At 44.6% G+C, this 22331-nt stretch overlaps 2 protein-coding genes across 3 annotated transcripts in view; one reads left to right on the top strand and one right to left on the bottom strand.

Annotated features, from left to right (window-relative positions):
* LOC132816368 (collagen alpha-1(IV) chain-like) overlaps positions 1-5088 on the bottom strand; it is a 222719-nt gene extending 217631 nt beyond the window's left edge. Inside the window, exon 1 of the mRNA XM_060825835.1 lies at positions 4785-5088. Within this exon, the coding sequence (XP_060681818.1) occupies positions 4785-4859 (75 nt within the window). The 5' untranslated portion in view covers positions 4860-5088. The remainder of the gene's footprint in view (positions 1-4784) is intronic.
* Positions 5089-5479: 391 nt separating this feature from the next.
* Positions 5480-22331, top strand: part of LOC132816367 (collagen alpha-6(IV) chain-like) — a 206216-nt gene continuing 189364 nt past the window's right edge. For both annotated transcript variants that reach the window (XM_060825834.1, XM_060825833.1), the window contains exons 1-2: positions 5480-5841; positions 22107-22238. In XM_060825834.1, the coding sequence (XP_060681817.1) occupies positions 22234-22238 (5 nt within the window). In that variant the 5' untranslated portion in view covers positions 5480-5841; positions 22107-22233. The remainder of the gene's footprint in view (positions 5842-22106; positions 22239-22331) is intronic.

Genomic DNA, 22331 nt, shown 5'->3' with positions numbered 1-22331 from the left:
TATCCTGTTACTGCTATCCAGATGTGTCGTAATTTCATCCTTTATAATTGACTCCAGCATCTTTCCCATCACTGAGGTCAGACTAATTGGTCTATAATTTCCTGCTTTCTCTCTCACTCCTTTCTTAAAAAGTGGTACAACATTAGTCACCCTCCAATTCGCAGGAACTAATCCTGAATTTATTGAACTCTGGAAAATAATCACCAACGCATCCAGGATTTCTAGAGCCACCTCCTTCAGTACCCTGGAATGTAGACCATCAGGCCCTGGGGACTTAGCAGCCTTCAGACCTAACAGTCTCTCCAATACCAATTCCTGGCAAATATAAATTCCCTTCAGTGCAGGTCCTTCACTTGGTGCCCAAACTTCAAGGCTTTCAAAAGGCTTCTGTACTGTGTTTTATTTTCTGTTCTTCAAGGAGATGTCAGGTGGATCACACTTTGAAATAGTATCTTTCCAGCAATATTAAAAATGTAACTATTCTTAGGGATGGCCTGGCATGTTAATTAAATTTGTCACAAACTCATAGTTTTTTCTATTTGCAATGACAGCACTGTCATTTCCCTTTCATATCGATTTTCATATCAACTTGTGCCAGTATAGGAAAATCTACAACCATTGTGAGTTACCAAATGCTCTCAGCTGTGGCCTATTTCCTTGTTCCTTTTCTATGGCTTTCAGCTGTTCTGAATATTTCAGTATTCCTCTTTTAGTAGCTATGCTTCTACGCAATCCTTCAACATTCAATCTTTGCTCAATTCTGACACCATGTTAGGAGCTTGCAGGACAATAGTTTGGCTTATACTGTACCTTATTGAGCTGGCTCTAAGCTTGATATCTGCAATGATTTCCTCATGATGGGGATCAAATTATGACATTGGAAGCCAAGAGGCACATTAGCACAATGTTATGTTTATCATTCAATAACTATCTTTACACCTCCCTCTTTACCACACTTCCTCTTTGCATCCTTCTCTATACCTCTTCACCTCTCTCACTTTCTATCCATACAGCTCTTTACCACTCTCTCTGTCTCCCTCCTTATCTCTTGCTATCTCAATTAAACCAAGTTAAAAAACACACAACAGCACGTTATAGTCCAACAGGTTTATTTGGAAGTACTAGTTTTCGGAGCGATGTTCCTTCATCAGGTGCTGTGCGATTTTTAACTTTGTCCACCCCAATCCAACACCGGCACCTCCACATCATCACTTAAACCAAACACCCTTCAAGTACAAAGTGGAAAATACAAAGATAGTGCAAACTCAATGTTCATATGTTACATAACTGTGAAGAATCATTTCCACGTCAATTTACAAAAAAGGCAATATGAATTTTCCCTTTTGAAGTAAACAATGGTAAAATGTATTATTAAGAGAAGGTTTTGATGCATTTGTTCCATGGCTGACTAATATTCCCACTCACACTCTCACACCCACACACTCACTGTTTCACTGCTAAAATCAACACATTTATGGTGCTAATGGAGTTAAACTATTTTCATTTAAATGCTCCTTTTAATGAAGTAAAACCTCGCAAGGCACTTCAGAAGATTGTTATCAGACATGTACTCAGCCACTACTGTCCTTCCTGTACACTCATTACTGTATCACCAAGGTTCATCCCAACTCCATCTACAAGTTCACTGACAATACCACTGTTGTAGATCAGATAGTAAACAATAACGAGACTGAACACAGGAATGAGATAGAATGCTTGGTGGTGCAAATGGTAACAATCTCTCTCTCAACATCAGCAAAACCAAAGAGCTGATCATTGACTTCAGGAAGCAAGGAGGAGGACATGCTCTTTTCGACATCAATGGAGCGGAGGTGGATAAACTCAAGTTTCTAGGAGTGACGATTACCAATAAATCTGTCCTGGACAACACATGCAGATGTGACAATCAAGAAGGCATTAAAACTTCCTCAGGTGGCTAAGGAAATTCGGCATGGTCAGAAGGACCCTCACCAACTTGTAAAGATGCACCACAGAAAGCATTCTATCCGGATGCATCACAGTTTGGTACGGCAACTGCTCTGCCCAGGATCACAAGAAACTACACAAAGTTGTGAACACAGCCCAGACCATCACTCAAGCCACAAGCCAACCTTCTATCCATTGAGTCCATTTACACTTCTCGTTGCTATGGAAAGGCAGCCAACATCATCAAAGACCCCTCCCACCTTGGTCATAATGTCTACCAGGCAGAAAATACAACAGCTTAAACACATTTACCAGCAGGTTCAAGAACAGTTTCTTCCCTGCTGTTATTAAGCTGCTGAATGGACCTCTCTAATTTCAAATCTAATGTTGATCTTGCTTTTTCTACACCTCCTTTGCAGCCATCACATCTCATGCTGTTTAATCACGCTATGATCTTTGTGCCTTTGTGTGCTGTGCTCTGCTGTACTGCACGCAGAACAAAACTTTTCACTGTACCAAGGTACATGTGACAATAATAATAAATGGAATCAAGTATCAAACTCAGCTGAACACCAAACTAGCTGAAAATGTGTTGCTGGTCAAAGCACAACAGGCCAGGCAGCATCTCAGGAATAGAGAATTCGACGTTTCGAGCATAAGCCCTTCATCAGGAAGGGCTTATGCTCGAAACGTCGAATTCTCTATTCCTGAGATGCTGCCTGGCCTGTTGTGCTTTGACCAGCAACACATTTTCAGCTGTGATCTCCACCATCTGCAGACCTCACTTTTTACTCGAAGATGAACACCAAACTACATGAGGGCATATTAGGACAGGAGATCAAAGGTTTTTGCAAACAGGTAGGTTTTAAGGAGGGTATTATAGGAGAGTGAGGTTCAGGAAAGGAATTCTGGAACTTCTAATTCATTTTGTGTATCTTTAAAAATCACAGACTGAGTGATTTTAACAAGAGGACATATGAATGCAAGGGAGGCATAAAAAAAATTGATGTCTCAATTTACTGTGTGAGGAAGAGGCACTCGCAATGTTTGCTGCTGAACTTCAGAGCAGAGACCGGTGCCTCCTCCAAAGTCTCCTGGTAGAAATTATCACAGGTTGACCCTCGGAATGGAGTATCACAGGGAGCATGGAGATCCCATTCCACTGTGAAACTCCAAGGACTCACCCTCTATTCCTGCTGGATCCTCAGGATTCATCTCCCTTAAAGGGCTAGTGACAGTAATGAGTCCATCAAAGGTATAAGAAATGTGGTGTTTATAGAAGTACAGGTTGTATACATAATGTTCAGTTCCAATCGTTAATGGACTTCAATCTGATACTATCAAAACAGTATCTCCTTACCATCCATCTCCATTTTACACATCATTAACAAAGAAAGATGGAAACACTATAGAGAGTCAGCAAAGCAGGCTTCATTGCAAATTCCTGATTCCATCTGAATAACATCCATCAATTACAACAGGTGGCAGTCATCCACTGGGGCAGCCTCACACATGCCTGGTCTCCCTTCCAACAGCCCTTTGATCATCAGAGAGAGGCAGAACATCACATCGGTGAAGAAACAGTTTCAGTTCCTATTAAATAATGGAATCAGTAGCCAAGGCTGACCATCTTGGTAATTTCCTGGCACTACACACACCTTTTACAACCTAGGTTTCCAAACCCAGTCACAAATGCATGACCAGGTAAAGAGCTATGCCATGATTGCCCATCCAAAGCACTGTCATCTCTTCTAACCCCACATCCCTCTGAGATCTCTACTAATTCTGGCCGCTTGAGTTTCCATCACTCCACCATTAGCAGTCATGGCTGCAACAGCCTAAGCCCTTCAGGCTGGAATTCCCTCCCTATACCTCTTGACCTCCTCACTTTGGTCTCCTTAGCATGTCCCTCTCCCAGCCCTCCCTCTCTCTCTTCTCCAACCCCACCCCCCCCCCCCCAATCCCTGCCCTTAGGATACTCCTACAATCTACTTCATTGACCAAGCTTTAGGTCACTTATTCAGTCATCCACTCCATGGCTTAGTGCCAGGTTTTGTTTTATAACTCCTTTCTAAAGTACCTTGGGCTGTTTTATGGTGTTAAATGTGCTGTATAAATCACAAGTTATCATTGTCCAGCGAGGGACAGGACCTACTTTTACAGAGGGTCAAGATCAGCCAATATTAGTTATTATTGTTGTTTCCAATTATTCGTTTGCAATTAATTTATTATTTAGTATTATCATCAACATTATTTGCCCCCCCTTTGGGACATCCCATTCCATAATGGGAGGGTGGGATAGTCACGTGGTCCTGTATCCAGGGAGACATTGTACCCAGTAGATGGGTAAATGTTTTATAATTTGCCCTAGTACTTCATGCGCACAGGGAAGGAGCAACAGAACAGTGCAGGGCAGTAACTCAGTCCACCTCTCCTCCCATCCAAACCCCAATCTGCTCACACACATGCACACACGCGCACCATTCCTATACACTACTGGGAGCTCCCTGACATGGAATAACAACGGGGCACTGCAACTCAACAGAGAACAGTTTGAACTGTCCCTATCATTTGCAGTTAGGAATCCTAGTGCTGGAAGTGGACTGTTACTCAATGATTAGTGAATTCTCGACAGGACCATCAGTGTCCTGAGTTACTGAGTTACTGTAATTTAGTGATTACAGCCTTGAGATGAACTGGTTTCTAATAGCTGCCAATGTACTGGCACCCAAAAGTTGCTGTCCCCCTTCCAAGGCGGCCAGCCTGAGGATCGGACGCTATTCGCTGGTATATCCCTCACATGAACACACCCAGGAGTATTCACATGCCGCAGTATAACTTCAGTCAGTGCCACTCACCGCTGCCTCCAGGTTGTGTGTATGGATCAGGAGCAGGGACGCGACAAGCAGCCAGCGGGACAAGCAGAGAGACATGGTCTAAACTCTCCCAGAGTCTGCACTCAGCATTGGCGCTCCACAGCCGAGATGGAGATGGGATCTGGAGGCTCCCACCTCCTGTGGCTCCAACCTGCGGGTTCACTGCAGAAGGGCTGGAGTCTGAAGCTGTTCGTGAGTCAGTCGCACACAGATTCCCAGTGTCTGGGAAACTGCTCTCTACTCTCAGTTTTCACTACTCCCAGTTTACACTCCTCCCACTCTCTCTCTCCCTCTCTCTCTCCATCCAGTAACTCGAATCACAGATCAGAGGGGCTTCCAGTATGTTAACCCTTGAGGAACTTGTGCTGTTTTCGATATCCACTTCACAAGAGTTGTCACAAACCCCTCAGGTTTGCAGTACTGACGCTGCTGTGGATTTGTTGACAATGCACTGGATGGTCAGACAGGTTTCCTGGGACTAATACAAATCCCACAGTCAACACCACAAAAGACACACACTTGGTCATTGCCGTCTTTGCTAACGCTGGGATCTTGCTGTTCCCAAATTGACAGTCACATTTCATGCAAACAGCGACTCCGCTTCCAAGATTGAGGATAAATTTGTTTTGGGGGCGTTTTCTGCTCAAGGAGAGTGGGACAGAAACGTAAGGATCTTTGTTGTTGGCAGTGGAACCAAAGGGTTAAACCCCTGAGAACCGCTTTGAGCTACTGGATGGAGAGAGGGAGAGAGAGAGAGAGAGAGAGTGGGAGGAGTGTAAACTGGGAGTAGTGAAAACTGGGAGAAGAGAGCAGTTTCCCAGACACTGGAAGTGTGTGTGCGACTGACTCAGGAACAGTTTCAGGCTCGAACTTTCCTGCAGTGAACCCGCAGGTTGGAGCCTCGAAATCCCATCTCCATCTCGGCGGTGGAGGGCGAGTGCTGGGTGCAGACCCTGAGAGAGTTTGGAGCATGTTTCCCTGCTGCTCGTAGTGCTCCTGCTCCTGATCCCCATACAACACACGCAGCCTGGAGGCAGCGGTGAGTGGTACTGACTGAAGTTATACTGCGGTGGTGGACAGTTAGTGTCACGGAGTTGGTTGTAGTGTGTGAGCTGGATGGAAGTTGGCTGATGGGATGGTTAGAGTGTGGAAGGTGAAAGTGTGGGAGGCACTTGGGGTGTGGGTGTGGCATGTTTTTGGGTAATGGGTTGGTGGTGTGTGTGTGTGTGTGTGATTTTGATTGTATTTGGGTATGGGTATTGAGTCTGGGCCACTGCTCAGAGCTGTAAGAATTGCACATATATCTGCAGCTGCTGAGGTTCTGGGTCACATTGTGAGGCATTTGCCCACCTGCGATGGAGAACCATGTGACCGCACCCTGTCCCTTTGGAGAATGGGAGGACAATAATTACACAGAATCAAAAATCGGAGTCTCATTACCTTTTCAGTGTTTTTAAGTTGTTTTTGTAACTATTAACTTGTTTCTCTGATAACTAAAATTGAATAAGAATTATCTTGGGCTATTTTTCAGAATTACTTTTTTGTCTTATATTGGTTCTTTGGCATTTCCAAGAATTGATATTATTTTTGCCCATGTCACAGTGAAAGGTGCTCTGTTCCTGTTGTAGCTGATTCTGGAATATGTGAAGAAAGGACAGTGCAGGGCTTATCTGGGGGTTAGACTGCCATATTGTGCCTTCAAATGTGCTACAGTCAAGTCACCCTTCAAAACTCTCTTTGAGATTATTTCCTCAGGAGTGGGTGGGGATGGGATGCGGGGTAAATCTTGGGGAGAGTAGTTAAACCCTGGGTCTCTCTCAATCTTGTGGTGATAGCTGAACAGTCTTGAAAAATTCCTGTCATTGATGTAAGGAAATCATACTGCTGGAGACTAAGGAGTCAGCTTCCTTGGCCCTGGGTTTAATCCCACCACTTCCCACCTTGTTAGGATTTATACTAGCAGGGGGTTAATAGAACGGAGATGGGTTTACACACTATTCCCAGAGCAGCTCCCTTACCCCTTGAATATTATAACTGCTCATGAATGGCAATGATGCACAGAGGTCGCTGTCCTCTCGTTACATTCCCCACTGCCCCTAAAAGACAACTCTAGTTCCCTCCATTGAGGTCCTCCCCATCTCCCTCTCCCCTTGACCCTCATTCCCATCTGATTGTGATCTTTGCTGGTTTTCCCCAACCCCTTGGCTTACTGACCCTGAGGGGTCAGTTCCTAAGCTCCCCAATGGTCCTCTGACATTTGGGCTCAGCTTCTCCTCCCATCTCACTGATCGAGTTCAATGAGGAGTAAACTGGGGAGTGGTGGAAGGGGGTTAAAATCTCAAAGGCTCACATACTGGCAGGGACAAACAGTATCTCCTCTCCGATCATGATGTGATCCCCAGTTTATGATTCCCTCCCTGGAAAGATCAATCCTTGCTTTCCTGCACACGATATTCAGCATAACTGGGAATCTTCAAGTTTACAGAAATCAACAATGATGCTATTTAGAAAGCTATTTATTAATCCTTTTATTTATTGGTGAGATGGGGCTTTGCTGGCTGGGCCAGCATATATTACCCATCCCTAGTTGCTGCAGGAGAGATGGTAGAGACCTGCCTATTTGAACCTTTCTGGTGCATGTGCTGTAGGTCCCCCCCCCCCATAATGCTGTTGAGTAAGGGGGGTCCAGGAGTTTTCTCCAGCAGATGTTACACATTGCTGCTAGTGAGTGTCAATGATGGAAGGAGTGAATGTTAGTGGGTGCGATGTCAATCAAGCGGACTGCTTTTTCCTGGGTGGTTTCAAGCTTTTAGAGTGTTGTTGGAGCTGCACCCACCCAGCAAAGTGGGGAGTATTCCATCAAACTTATACCTTGTAGAAGATGGACAGGCTTTGGGGAGTCAGGAGTAAGTTATTCACTGCAGTAGCACTAACTTCCGACCTGTTCTTGCAGCCACCGTGTTTATATGGTTAGTCCAGTTCAGTTTCTAGTCAATGGTAACCCCCAGGTTGTTGATAGGGGATTCAGCGATAGTAATGACATTGAACATTGATCGGACAATGGTGAGATTCTCTCTTGTTGAAAATGGTCATTGCTTAACATTTTTTTATGGTATGAATATTAATTGCCATTTGTCAGCCCAAGCCTGGATATTGTCCAGGTCTTGTTGTATTTGGACAGTTGGCTGTTTCAGTATTAAAGGAGTTGCAAATGGTTCTGACCATCGTGCAATAATAAGTAAATATCACCACTCCTGATCTTATTATTGAGGGTGAGTCATTGATGAAGCAGCTGAAGATGGTTGGGCCTAGGACACTACCCTGAGGAACTTCTGCAGAGATGTCCTGAAACTGAGATGACCAACCTCCAACAACGGTAGCCATCTCCCTTTGTGCCAGTGAAGTGTTTGCCCACTGATACCCATAGACTAGTTTTGCTCCGACTCCTTGATTCCATTCTCAATTAAATACAGCCTTGATGCCAAGGTCATCACTCTCTCACCTCACCTCTGGAATTCAACTGTTTTGTTCACATTTGAACCAAGGATGAAATGAGATTGAGAGCTGAGTGACAATGAGCAGGCTATGGTTAAGCAAGTGCTGCTTGATGAACCCTTCACAATCCCTTCCATCATTTCATTGATGATTGAGAGTAGACCAATGGGGTGGTACTTGACTTGGTTGGATTGCTCCTAGTTTTTGTGTTCAGGACATTCCTGGGCAGTTGTTCACATTGTTGGGTAGATGCCAGTATTGTAGCCATACTGGGACAGCTTGGCTGGGAAGTGAGCCTAGGAAATGTTGATGTTCAGATTACATGTCTCCAGGACCAATCCTGGAATATTGTCAGGGCCTATTGCCTTTGCAGTATCCAGTGTCTTCAGCTGTGTCCCACAATAAAATGGGAGTTGAATTGGTTAAAGACTGGCATGTGTGATCCTAGGGACACCTGAAGACAGAGAAAGTGAGGACTGCAGATGCTAGAGATCAGAGTCAAAGAGTGTGGTACTGGACAAGCCCAGCAGCTCAGGCAGCATCCAAGGGGCAGGAGAGTTGACATTTCAGGCATAAGCCCTTCATCAGGAATGGGGACCCGTATAACAGAAAGCACGATGTATCATTCATTAGTTCAAGTCTGAGTTGAGAGCTGCATTGGGGGTGTCCTTGCAGATTTGATCACATGAGATTCTGACCATGTGATTTTGCATGATGTGATACTCTGATCATGTGACATCAAGTCACCTTCATCCTGGTCTTTATGCTGTTCATGAACCTTCTCACCAAAACCCTTTCATCTCATCCCATCCCATCAACACACCCTTCTCTTTCTCTATCCCTTGTCTGTTTACCCAGTTTCCATTTTAAAGGCTGTGTAACATGAAATCACGACAATGATATATCATATATCCCCTTTAACAATTGGCTGGGATTAGTGTAAACAAATGAGTCAAAGTAGGGATGTAAGGTTCCAGTTTTTCATCTTATTGGTAAGACCACCCTCACAGCAGGGCATTTTAAGACAGTCAGTATTGAGGGAACACCACATTGTCAGAGGGTCAGTACTGAGGGAACGCTCTGCTTTTGAGGGGTAGTCTTTTGGGTGGAACTGAAAGATCTCACAGTCACTATTTTAAGAAAGTAGGCACCCAGGAGGCTGGAAGAACATAGCAAGTCAGGCAGCATCAGGACATGGAGATGTCAATATTTTGGGTATAACCCTTCTTCAGGACTGGGGATGAGGGAAGGGGGAGCTACAGATAAAAGGGGCAATGGGGGAAAGTTTTGGGTGGGGAGGGGAGCAGAGTGGTGAGGTAGGGATAGGTGAATACGGGTAAAGGGTATGTCCTGGTTGGCCATTGGGAGGAATGACCAAAAGGTGGACAAGGGTAAAGCGATTGGTGTTGTGTATATGGATTTCAGGAAGACGTTTGATAAGGTTTCCCACGGTAGGTTATTGCACAAAATATGAAGGCGGATTGAGTGTGATTTACCAGTTTGGATCAAAACTTCTCTAGCTGAAAGAAGACAGAGGGTGGTGGTTGATGGGAAATATTCATCCTGGAATTCCCTTACGAGTGGTGTATCGCAAGGATCAGTTTGCGGCCACTGCTGTTTGTCATTTTTATAAATTACCTGGATGAGGACATAGAAGGATGGGTTAGTAAATTTGTAGATGACTCTAAGGTTGGTGGAGTTGGGGATTGTGATGAAGGATGTTTAAGGTTACAGAGGGACATTGATAAACTGCAGAGCTGGGCTGAGAGGAGGCAAATGGAGTTTAATGTGGAAAAGTGTGAGGTGATTCATTTTGGAAGGAGCAACAGGAATGCAGAGTACTGGGCTGATGGTAAGATTCTTGATCGTGGAGATGAGGAGAGAGATCTCAATGTCCAGGTCCATAGATCCTTGAAAGTTGCCACCCAGGTTGATAGGGTTAAGAATGCGTACAGTGTTAGCTTTTATTGGTAGAGGGATTGAATTTCGGAACCATGAGGTCGTGCTGCAGCTGTACAAAATTCTGGTGCAGCCGCACTTGGGAGTATTGCAAATAGTTCTGGTCATTGCATTATGGGAAGGATGTGGAAGGTTTGGAAAGTGTGCAGAGGAAATTCATGGGATGTTGCCTAGTATGGAGGGAAGGTGTTATGTGGAACAGCTGAGAGACCGGAGGCTGTTTTCATTAGAGAGAAGGTTGAGAGGTGACGCAATGAGACATATAACATAATCAGAGGGTTAGATAGGGTGGACAGAGACAGCCTTTTTCCTCAAATGGCGATGGTTAGCACGAGGGGCATAGCTTTAAATTGAGGGGTGATAGATATGGGACACATGTCAGAGATAGTTTCTTTACTCCGCAGTAGGGACGTGGAATGCCCTGCCTACAACAGTAGTAGACTCGCCACCTTTAAGGGCATTTAAATGGTCATTGGGTAGGCATGTAGATGAGAATGGAATAGTGTAGGTTAGATGGGCCTCAGATTAGTTTCACAGAGCAGCGTAACATTGAGGGCCTGTACTGCGCTGTTATGTCCTGTGATTGGTGGCTGAAAGGAAGAGTCAGTAAGTGGAATGGAAGGGAGATGGAGGGATTGGCAAGGAAGTCGAGGGATGTGAAGGGAGTTCGGAGATGGGAAGGAAGGTTATTTGAAATTGGAGAACTCAATATTGAATCCTCCGGGCTGTAGGCTGTCCACGTTTGAAGGCGCGGTGTAGTTCCTCCAATTTGCGGTCTGATTCATTGTGGCAAGAACTCCATCCCATTTTCCCAATTCCTCCGCCTCCGTCGCGTCTGCTTGAAGGAGGAAACATTCCACTCTCAAGCATGTCAGACGTTCACCCAGTTTGAATTACGTGCTTTTCCTCCCTCTGTCATCCTGATAGCTCTCTCCGCACCTCCTCCATTGCCTGCTCCACTGTTCTAACCCCCCCCCCCCACTCTCCAAACGTAATAAAGACAGAGTCCCTTTCATCCTTTCGACCACCACGCCAGTCTCCACATCCAACACATCATCCACAAACACTTGCACTAACTCCAACTAGACCCCGGCATCAAGAACCAAGAACGTTCACCCCCCCCACCCCCACCTTCTGCCTTCAGCAGAGACTGCTCCATTCATTGCCCCTTAGGTCATGCCATTCTCTCCGCTCCCCGCGCCCCCCCCAACCCAGGTACCTTCCTCTGTGACCAGAAAAGATGCAAAACCTGCTGGGACACCACCACTCTCGCCTCCATTCAGGGTCCCAAACAGTACTTCCAGGTGAGAGAGAGGTTCATCTGCCTCTCCTCCAACCTAGTTTACTGCATCAGATGCTCCCGATGTGGTCTTCTCTACACCGGGGCGACCAAACGCAAACTTAGGGAATGGTTTGCTGAGTTTTTCAGCCAAGCCCGCGGGTGTTGACCTGACCTCACAGTCACAACCCATTTCAAGTCCCCCTCCCATTCCCTCTCTGTAATACCATCCTTAGCCTCCTCCATTGCCACAGTGAGTTAGATTGCAAATTGGAGGAACTACACCTCATCTTCCACCTGGGCAGCCTACGACCCAAAGAACTCAACATTTGAGTTCTCCAATTTCAAATAACCTTCCTTCCCATCCCGCAACTCCCTTTCCAGCTCCTCCCCCTCCCTTCTATTCCTCTGACCGACCTTTCCTTCCAGCTACCAACCGGATTCATTCCTCCCATTGACCAACCCTCTACCTGTGTTCATCTATCCCAACTCACCACCCCGCCCCTCTCCCCACCCAAAATCCTCTTTCTCAGCAGTCACCCCCACCCCCATCCCCAGTCCTGAAGAGGGGTTACACCTGAAACGTTGACTTCTCCACCTCCTGATGCTGCCTGGCTTGCTGCGTTCTTCCAGCCTCCAGCCTGTCTACTTTGGATTCCGGCATCTGCAGTTTATTTTGACTCTAACTATTTTAAGAAAAGCAAGGGCATGCTCCCTGAAATTCTGTTCAACATTTATCTTCTGAGTGTGTTCCGTGTTAGACAACACTAACCTCCAGGTCAGCATGGATTATGTCTCAAGTCTCAAGGGTGAATTTGTGAACTTGCAAGTGTCAGATTTGGAGTGGGACATTCCTGTACTGAGTAATGGCTGCACTGAAGCTGAGAAACACGGGGGTTGAGGGTGGAGGGCTCTTCGTTAATGTACATCTGTGGAGCGGGAAATAGGAGTTTGGGGTGTAAACTGATTAACAGGAAGCTTTTTGAACTTTTATGTTTTTAAAATTTGAATGAGATAACTGTCAACCAGGATATTGATGTGGGCAGGTGGTGCCTGAAAGGAAAATTCAACAGATCACGAAAGACAATGAAGTGTAGGAGTATTAAACTGTGATAGAAACAATTTCTAATGAACCTGTTGCTACATTGTCAGAAGTCATACAACACCAGGGTATAATCCTACCGGTTTATTTGAAGCCACAAGCATTCTGAGCACTGAACCTGCATTAGGCAAAGGGACCAGCATTGATGTGCTATGGGTTGGGGGCATTCGACACCCCACCATCCCTCCTCTTCTCTTCCCCCCCCACCCCCCCAAAAAAAACTAGAAGCATAAATGCTGCCCCTCCACACATTACTTCAGCTCTGAAGTGTCAGCTAGGCTTGAAACATTAGCTTGCTACTTCACCTGCTGTGATCTCCAACATTTGTTGTTTTCAGTACAGATTCCAGCATCTGTAATAATTTGCTCCTCCAGGAATGTGCTAGAATACTCCCCAGTTGGCTGAATGGGTGCAATGACATCATTCAGAATAAAGCAGCCCTCTTGATTGATTAGGTTAGATTACTTACAGTGTGGAAACAGGCCCTTTGGCCCAACAAGTCCACACCGACCTGCCGAAGCGCCACCCACCTGTTCCCCTACATTTACCCCTTTACCTAACACTATGGGCAATTCAGCATGGCCAATTCACCTGACCTGCACATCTTTGGATTGTGGGAGGAAACCGGAGCACCCGGAGGAAACCCACGCAGACACGGGGAGAATGTGCAAACTCCACACAGTCAGTCGCCTGAGTTGGGAATTGAACCCGGGTCTCTGGTGCTGTGAGGCAGCAGTGCTAACCACTGTGCCACCGTGCCGCCCAAACATTCTTGTGCCGCCCACAACATCCACAAGCATCCATTCCCTCCACCATCGACACTTAGTCACCGAAGGGTGTACTAGCTGCAAGATGCCCTGCAGAGGTCCACCTCGGAGATCCTGAGACAGCACCTTCCAAACCCATATCCAAATCAAAACTTCTATCTGGAAGGACAAGGATGGCAGATACAAGGGAACACCACCCCCTGCAATTTCCCCTCCAAGCCACTCTCCATCCTGACTTGGAAAAATATCACCATTCCTTCAATGCTGCCTCATCAAAATCCTGGAATTCCCTCCCAAAGAGCGTTGCAGATCAACCTGGACTGCAGCGATTCAAGGAGGCAGCTCACCTCCAATTTCTCAAGGGCAACTAGGGACGGGCAATAAACCTTTGGCTGGCCAGCTATACCCACAGGTGAATGAAAGAAAAGGATGAACTCCGAACTGCAGTTTGCAGCAACGTTTTGTGAATGGATAACTAATTGGCTGAGGCTTAAAAGAAGGAATATGTTTTGTTTTCAGAGTTCTGCTGAGGAGAGGCTTGGTAGATCAGGCCAGAATTTGGAGTTGAGACCATTTCTGTTTGAACAGCCTGAACTCTGAAACTCAATGCGTCTGGGTCCAACTAGCAATGATACCCAGTTGGGGATGGTTTATAGTCACAGAAGTTGCAGATCAGACAGCAGTAGTTGGGTGAAGTGTCTAAATTAAGTTCTTGTAGCACAGTGGTAGTATCCCTACCTCAGAGCTAGGTAAACTGGGTATAAATTGTAACCTGCTCCAGAGGTGTATAGTAATATGTCTAAATAGGCTTATTAGAAAAAATATCTAAGTGATTAAAGCAATGACTGAGACGTGGTATCCTTTGAGAAAGGGATAAAATAGCAAAGATTGAAGCTACAATTTTCAACTCTTTGAAGGTGGCAGGACAAATGAAAAAACTTTTTAAGTAAAGTTCACTTGGCTTAATGAACAGAGCCATAGGACATTAAGATAAGTTAATGGGATTATACCTGATCAATTGAGAAATCGATGAATTAAGATGAACTGATCTTCATTTGTGTTTATCTTTTCATCAGTTACATGGACTTTTTGTTGTGTTTTTATGATCATACATTGTATGTGGAGATGTGGTTTATAATACACACACAACCTAGGAATGTTAGAGAAAAAGGAAATAAGAGCAGGAGTAAGCCATTTGTCCCTTTGAGCCTGCTCTTCCATTCAATATGATCATCATTGATAATCCAAACTCAGTACCCTGTTCACGTTTTCTCCCCATATCGTTTCATCCCTTTAGCCCTCAGAACAATATCTGGCTGCTCCTTATAGACATTCAGTGCTATAGCTTCAAATGTTTTCAGTGGCAAAGAATTCTACAGGCTTCCCACTCTCTCTGGGTGAAAACATTTCTCCTCCGCTCAGTCCTAAATGGTCTACACCGTATCTTCAAACTGTGACCCCAAATTCTGGACTCTCGAGCCAGTGGGAGCATCCTTCCTGTGCTTTGATAGGTTTCCTGTTAGAACTTTATAGTTTCTTTTGAGTTTCCCACCTCCTCATTCCTGGGTTTAGTCAGATCAGGTAGAGGCTTTTCTCACTACAGTCATTCATTCGGAGTTGCCCAGGATTGTGGTATTTTATTTCGGAATGTTACTCATCGCATCCCTTACTTCCTCCTCTCTGGAAGGTATTTGCTCCACTTGGAAATCCAGATCAATGGGCACTAGAAATTTTCCAGAACAGGGCCCAAGTTTCTTTCAGCTAGCCTTAGCAAACTATGTTATAGTCCAACAGGTTTATTTGGAAGTACAAGCTTTCGGAGTGGTGCTCCTTTGACAGCTAGCTACGTGACAAATGAGAAGCGCTCTGAAAGCTTGCACTTCCAAATAACCCATTGGACTACAACCTGGTGTCATGTGATTATTAACTTCGTCCACCCCAGTCTAACCTGGCACATCCACAACTTAGTGAACCATGGAAGCCATCTTAGATGCGCTATCTCTGACAAGAAGACAGTGAGGTCTGCAGATGCTGGAGATTAGAGTTGAGAATGTGTTGCTGGAAAAGCACAGCATCCGAGGTGCAGGAAAATCGACGTTTCAGGCCATTGACCTTCTTCAGGAAGAGCTGGCCTGCTGTGCCTTTCCAGCAACACACTCTCAACCACCATCTCTGACAAGACAGTAGTGGGGTCTAGTTGTATCGAAAAATTGAGTGAAATGTTTAGTCCTGTTTCTTCCTCCTCCCCTTTGTTGCTGAAAATTTTAACCATCCAACCCCACCCTAACTAAGGTTAGTTAATGACACTTTAGGGTCGGGTGGGATAGTCATGGTTGCAAACATAGTCTCCTGAATCTCAATGGTACGGTCACTCAAGTAAGCGGGACTGATTTTTGACAAAACCTCCCATTTCTGTGCCCTCAGTACAGTTTATGAATCTCTGGCATGAGAAAAGAGGCCCTGAAAGCTCACAAGATGAAAGGACCTTTTTGAAGTTACTGGATGTTTGTTGCCATCACAGACAGATCAAACGATAAAGCTCACCATGTTATAGCCAGGTCATCAGAGCAATCAGCAGAGCGTGGTATCACAGGAAGAAAGTGTTAACCTGTTCAAAAACATTCCGGGACTTTGTATACACAGTAGTAGGAAGACTCAGTAAATGAAAATGTTGATTTTTAAAGAACAATTTTTTTCTGTCACCTTTGATCGGAATCCATTTTAATTGGGAGAAATCAGAATTTTTTTGAGAGGAACGCTTTAGAATAAGGCTCTGATTTCTGGATCAGAAACATTCCTGGTTTGGCAAATAACCCACTTTTTCAGTGCAAGAGGACAAATAAAGCTAAGCATTCACGAAGACAGAGAATTTGAGAGTTTGCAGTACAGAAACGTGCCATTTGGCCCATCTTGTCCATTCCAGTGATTATCCCCATTGATGACCAAGTGAAGAAGATTGAATTGACTCTCCCGAACTCAACTGTGTTTGGTGACGACCAGAAAGTTTTAATCACCTTGTTAGCACATAGCTGTACTTCACTTTAACAACAATGTCATTCATAAAAAAACATTAAAGAGTCAACTATAAGTGCAATTCTATCATAGAATCATCTGTTATCTCCAAGAAAAATAAAACCAGTGATATGTTAAACATACGGATAAATGTGACTTCAATGTTAACAAGGGGTTAATGGTCAATATCAAAGGGAAGATATATGAATGTTCAGGTAAAAGCCCTTCAGGTATTAATCTGAGACCATGATTTGTTAGTGGGTGTCCTGGACCAGCAACCATGAATATTACAGATATGTTTAAGTTGTCACTGTTCAAATGTTCCTCCAGTTTGTGTTGAGAATGGTTGCTTTGCCCTTCTTGAGCAACAGTTCTATTGCTATAAATTTAATTGCTTGAAATACTGTTCATTCACGGTTTCTTGTGTCTGGAGTCATTCGTTACCCATGCAAGTCTTGCATCTCCAATATGTGTAACATCATACAGGTGCAGTTTGAAGATCTGAGATATGAGTTTCTTCATACCTGTCTGATTTAAGTCTTTTAATATCAGTCCGACATGGCAGCTGAGTTCTACATTCTCACCACTTTCTGGCTAAAGAAGTTGAAAATTCAGAATGGCATCTGACCGTGGCAATGGGGGTATGACTGGGCTAGAGTGTGGCAATAGCCCGGCAATGCCTTTTAGGGAAGGCCCACCACTCAGTCACTTAACTGGACAGTAACATGTTGGTCATAGTCATAGAGATGTACAGCATGGAAACGGACCCTTTGGTCCAACCTGTCCATGCTGACCAGATATCCCAACCCAATTGAGTCCCACCTGCCAGCACCTGGCCCATATCCCTCCAAACCCTTCCTATTCATATACCCATTCAAATGCCTTTTAAATATTGCAATTGTACCAGCCTCCACCACATCCTCTGGCAGCTCATTCCATACCCGTACCACTCTCTGCGTGAAAAAGTTGCCCCTTAGGTCTCTTTTATATCTTTCCCCACTCACCCTAAACCTATGCCCTCTAATTCTAGACTTCCCGACTCCAGGGGAGTCCAGAACTAGACTTTGTCTATTTATCCTATCCATGCCCCTCATAATTTTGTAAACCTCTATAAGGTCACACCTCAGCCTCCAATGCTCCAGGAAAAACAGCCCCAGCCTGTTCAGCCTCTCCCAATAATTAAAATCCTCCAACCCTGGCAACACCTTTGTAAATCCTTTCTGAACCCTTTCAAGTTTCACAACACTTTTCCGATAGGAAGGAGACCAGAATTGCATGCAATATTCCAACAGTGGCCTAACCAATATCCTGTACAGCCACAACATGACGTCCCAACTCTTGTACTCAATACTCTGACCAATAAAGGAAAGCATATCAAATGCCTTCTTCACTATCCTATCTGCGTGCGACTCCACTTTCAAGGAGCTGTGAACCTGCACTCCAAGGCCACTTTGTTCAGCAACACTCTCTCGGACTTTACCATTAAGTGTATAAGTCCTGCTAAGATTTGCTTTCCCAAAATGCAGCACCTCGCATTTATGTGAATTAAACTCCATCTGCCACTTCTCAGCCCATTGGCCCATCTAGTCCAGATCCTGTTGTAATCTGAGGTAAACCTCTTCGCTGTCCACTACACCTCCAATTTTGGTGTCATCTGCAAACTTACTAACTGTACCTCTTATGCTTGCATCCAAATCATTTATGTAAATGACAAAAAGTAGAGGACCCAGCACCGATCTTTGTGGCACTCCACTGGTCACAGGCCTCCAGTCTGAAAAACAAGCCTCCACCACCACCCTCTATCTTCTACCTTTGTGCCAGTTCTGTATCTAAATGAGTAAAAACAATGACTGCAGATGCTGGAAACCAGATACGGCGGCAGAGTGGTGCTGGAAAAGCACAGCAGTTCAGGCAGCATCCGAGGAGCAGGAAAATCGACATTTCATGCAAAAGCCCTTCAGGGCATTTCCTGATGAAGGGTTTTTGCCCAAAAAGTCGATTTTCCTGCTCCTCAGATGCTGCCTGAACTGCTGTGCTTTTCCAGCACCACTCTACTCCTGTATCCAAATGGCTAGTTCTCCCTGTATTCCATGAGATCTAACCTCGCTAATTAGTCTACCGTGGGGAACCTTGTTGAACACCTTACTGAAGTCCATATAGATCGCATCTATTGCTCTGCCCTCATCAATCTTCTTTGTTACTTTTTCAAAAAACTCAAGTTTGTGAGACATGATTTCCCACACACAAAGCCATATTGACTATCTCTAATCAGTCCTTGCCTTTTTAAATACATGTACATCCTGTCCCTCAGGATTCTCTCCAACAACTTGCTGACCACTGAGCTCAGGCTCACCGGTCTATAATTCCCTGACTTGTCTTTACCGCCCTTCTTAAACAGTGGCACCACGTTTGCCAACCTCCAATCTTCTGGCATCTCACCTGTGACTATCGATGATACAAGTATCTCAGCAAGAAGCCCAACAATCACTTCTCTAGCTTCCCACAGAGTTCTTGGGTACACCTGATCAGGTCCTGGGGATTTATCCACCTTTAACTGTTTCAAGACATCCAACACTTCCTCCTCTGTAATCTGGACATTTTGCAAGATGTCATCATCTATTTCCCTACAGTCTATATCTTCCATATCCTTTTCCACAGTTAAGTACTGATGCAAAATATTCATTTAGTATCTCACCCATTTTCTGTGGCTCCACACAAAGGCCGCCTTGCTGATTTTTGAGAGGCCTTATTCTCTCCCTAGTTACCCTTTTGTCCTTAATATATTTGTAAAACCCCTTTGGATTCTCCTTAATTCTATTTGCCAAAGATATTTCATGTCCCCTTTTTGCCCTCCTGATTTCCGTCTTAAGTTTACTCCTACTTCCTTTATACTCTTCTCAGGATTCACTCGGTCTATCCTATCTATACCTGACATATGCTTCCTTCTTTTTCTTAACCAAATCCTCAATTTCTTCAGTCCTCCAGCATTCCCTATACCTACCAGCCTTCCCTTTCACCCTGACAGGAATATACTTACTCTGGATTTTTGTTATCTCCTTTCTGAAGGCTTCCCATTTTCCAGCCATCCCTTTACCTGCGAACATCTGCCTCCAATCAGCTTTTGAAAATTCTTGCCTAATACCATCAAAAGTGGCCTTTCTCCAATTTAGAACTTCAAACTTTTAGATCTGTTCTATACTTTTCCATCACTATTTTAAAACGAATCGACTTATGGTCGCTAGCCCCAAAGTGCTCCCCCACTGACACCTCCAACACCTGCCCTGCCTTATTTCCCAAGAGTAGGTCAAGTTTTGCACCTTCTCTTGTAAGTACATCCACATACTGAATCAGAAAATTGTCTTGTACACACTTAACAAATTCTTCTCAATCTAAACCTTTAACACTATGGCAGTCCCAGTCTATGTTTGGAAAGTTAAAATCCCCTACCAGAACTACCCTATTAATCTTACAGATAGCTGAGATCTCCTTACAAGTTTGTTTCTCAATTTCCCTCTGACTATTAGGGGTCTTCCAAGAGAATAAAGACTGCAGAGGTCCCATCGTCTGGCAGCGGTCAGCCATTCAGAAACAGTAACACCAGGGATGCTGCTGATTGTAAAACCTTTCGGAGGCTTAATTTTCTACTGTAGGGGACTCCTGGCAGGGCTGGGATTATCAGGGAGGGTAAAGGACCTCAGCCAGCAAGGCTTTAGGAGTGGCCCTACAGGGGCTACTTCCTTCCTGATGCTTGATTGCTCAAGCGTGCACTAAATATCTTTTGAATATGGGATCTTCCTTCCTGTGAAAGGCTCTAGCAACTCTGACAGGGTGTCCATGTACTGTCCTCACCATATTGAGCCCCTCCCTGCCATTGGTTTAACCAATGGTCACAGGGTTTTAAGAGGGCGATAGTTGATCATTTAAAGCATTTGATTGGAATTGGGAAGGATGTCCATAGGGCTGCCTGCCCAGGACGTCATCAGGGTGGAAACAGGATGTGATGGGTTTCCCACCCACCAGATCAACTGCAACCCCCAGTCTCTGACCACTGTGAACACTGATTCTGGTAAGATGGTTTACAAACTTTTCATCTTTGCTTTTTAACCACATGGCTTGAATTGCCTTGATTTTATGTGCCATTATCAATGTTGGCCTTTTAGATTAGATTAGATTACTTACAGTGTGGAAACAGGCCCTTCGGCCCAACAAGTCCACACCGACCCGCCGAAGCGCAACGCACCCATACCCCTACATTTACCCCTTACCTAACACTACGGGCAATTTAGCATAGCCAATTCACCTACCCTGCACATCTTTGGACTGTGGGAGGAAACCGGAGCACCCGGAGGAAACCCACGCAGACACGGGGAGAACGTGCAAACTCCACACAGTCAGTCACCTGAGTTGGGAATTGAACCCGGGTCTCAGGCGCTGTGAGGCAGCAGTGCTAACCACTGTGCCACCGTGCATCCAGAACCTTATAAAGATTTTTGCAGAAATGCATGGAAATTATATCCCATATATTTATATTCTTAATTCCCTTCACAAGCTCTGTAAATGTTAACCCATTATTGTAATATTCCAAATTCAATTCCTATACATCTGGATGTAGGTTTCCATGCTGAGCTGGAAGGTTCATTTCCAGTCGTTTTGTCAACCTATTCTGTAACATCTTCAGTGGGCCTCCTGGCGAAGCACTGTTGATAATTCCTGCTTTCTATTTATGTGTTTGGGTTTCTTTGGGTTGGTGATGTCATTTCCTTTTCTTTTTCTCAGGAGGGTGGTAGATGGGGTGTAACCCGATGTGTTTGTTGATAGAGTTCTGGTTGGAATGCCATGCTTCTAGGAATTCATGTGCATGTCTCTGTTTGGCTTGTCCTAGGATGGATATGTTGTCTCAGTCGAAGTGGGGTCCTTCCCCATCTGTACATAAGGATATATACACAGGAAATTACAATCACCACAGGAATCACCGCCAATCCAAAGAAACCCAAACATATAAATTGAAAATAGGAATTATCAACAGCGCTTTGCCCGGAGGCCCACTGAAGATGTTACCTAGTATGGTGATGAAATGCCTGGAAATGAACCTTCCAGCTCAGCAAGTAAACCTACATCCATAACCTCGACCTGAGCTACAAATCTTCTCAAAACTCTCAGTTCCTATACATCTCTCAAGGCCACGGAGATCACAAAATCAGAGATGCATTTCTTGGGCTGTGATTCTTGAGTCTTATTTTTCTCCTTCACTACTCTCTGCAGTAGGATGAGAGTGAACTTTGTGTTCCTATTGTCTCTCTCCTATTGTCCAGTTACTTCCCACATAGACTCACAGTCCTACCTACCTGATCATAGCTAAGTTGTCTCCAATAGTATTATCCAATCAAACACCATCACTTCACAAGCTCCCAAAAGCTTACCCCGTCTCCTTCATCTTTCTCCAGTTACAGTGTTACCCCTTGGTGTCAAAATGTGCAGACCTACAGCAAGCACTCTGAGTGTGTAAGGGGCAGAAACAAATATACCTATTCCTTGGCTCAATCATGCTTGAGTCTAACTAAGTCTCCCGACATCAAACGGACGATTGTGGGAGGGTTTCAGAGAAGCTTTTGATGTGACTTTGAATTTATTTCAGGTCAAGGTTATAAAGCTGTTTGATTCTCATTTCCATGGCTTTTATTTTTGAACAGGTTTAATGAAGCATTTCATTCAGGAATGAGCTGGAATTGAAGTTTTAGCAGATTGGACATCCTGTTTGGAAGCAGAGGGAATATTAAGGAAAATTTTAATGCAGTGAAAATATCTCTGAGAATTAATATGTGGTAGGTTTTTCTGATTTCTCTGTTGTGATCCAGTGCAAACAAAAACAAGATAAATAGCAGGAAAGTTGTTTGAAAATGTTTGTCTGAAAATCC

The sequence above is a fragment of the Hemiscyllium ocellatum genome, chromosome 6, assembly GCF_020745735.1.
Source record: "Hemiscyllium ocellatum isolate sHemOce1 chromosome 6, sHemOce1.pat.X.cur, whole genome shotgun sequence".
Taxonomy (NCBI): domain Eukaryota; kingdom Metazoa; phylum Chordata; class Chondrichthyes; order Orectolobiformes; family Hemiscylliidae; genus Hemiscyllium; species Hemiscyllium ocellatum.
This window is presented reverse-complemented; position numbering and strand designations above follow the sequence as displayed.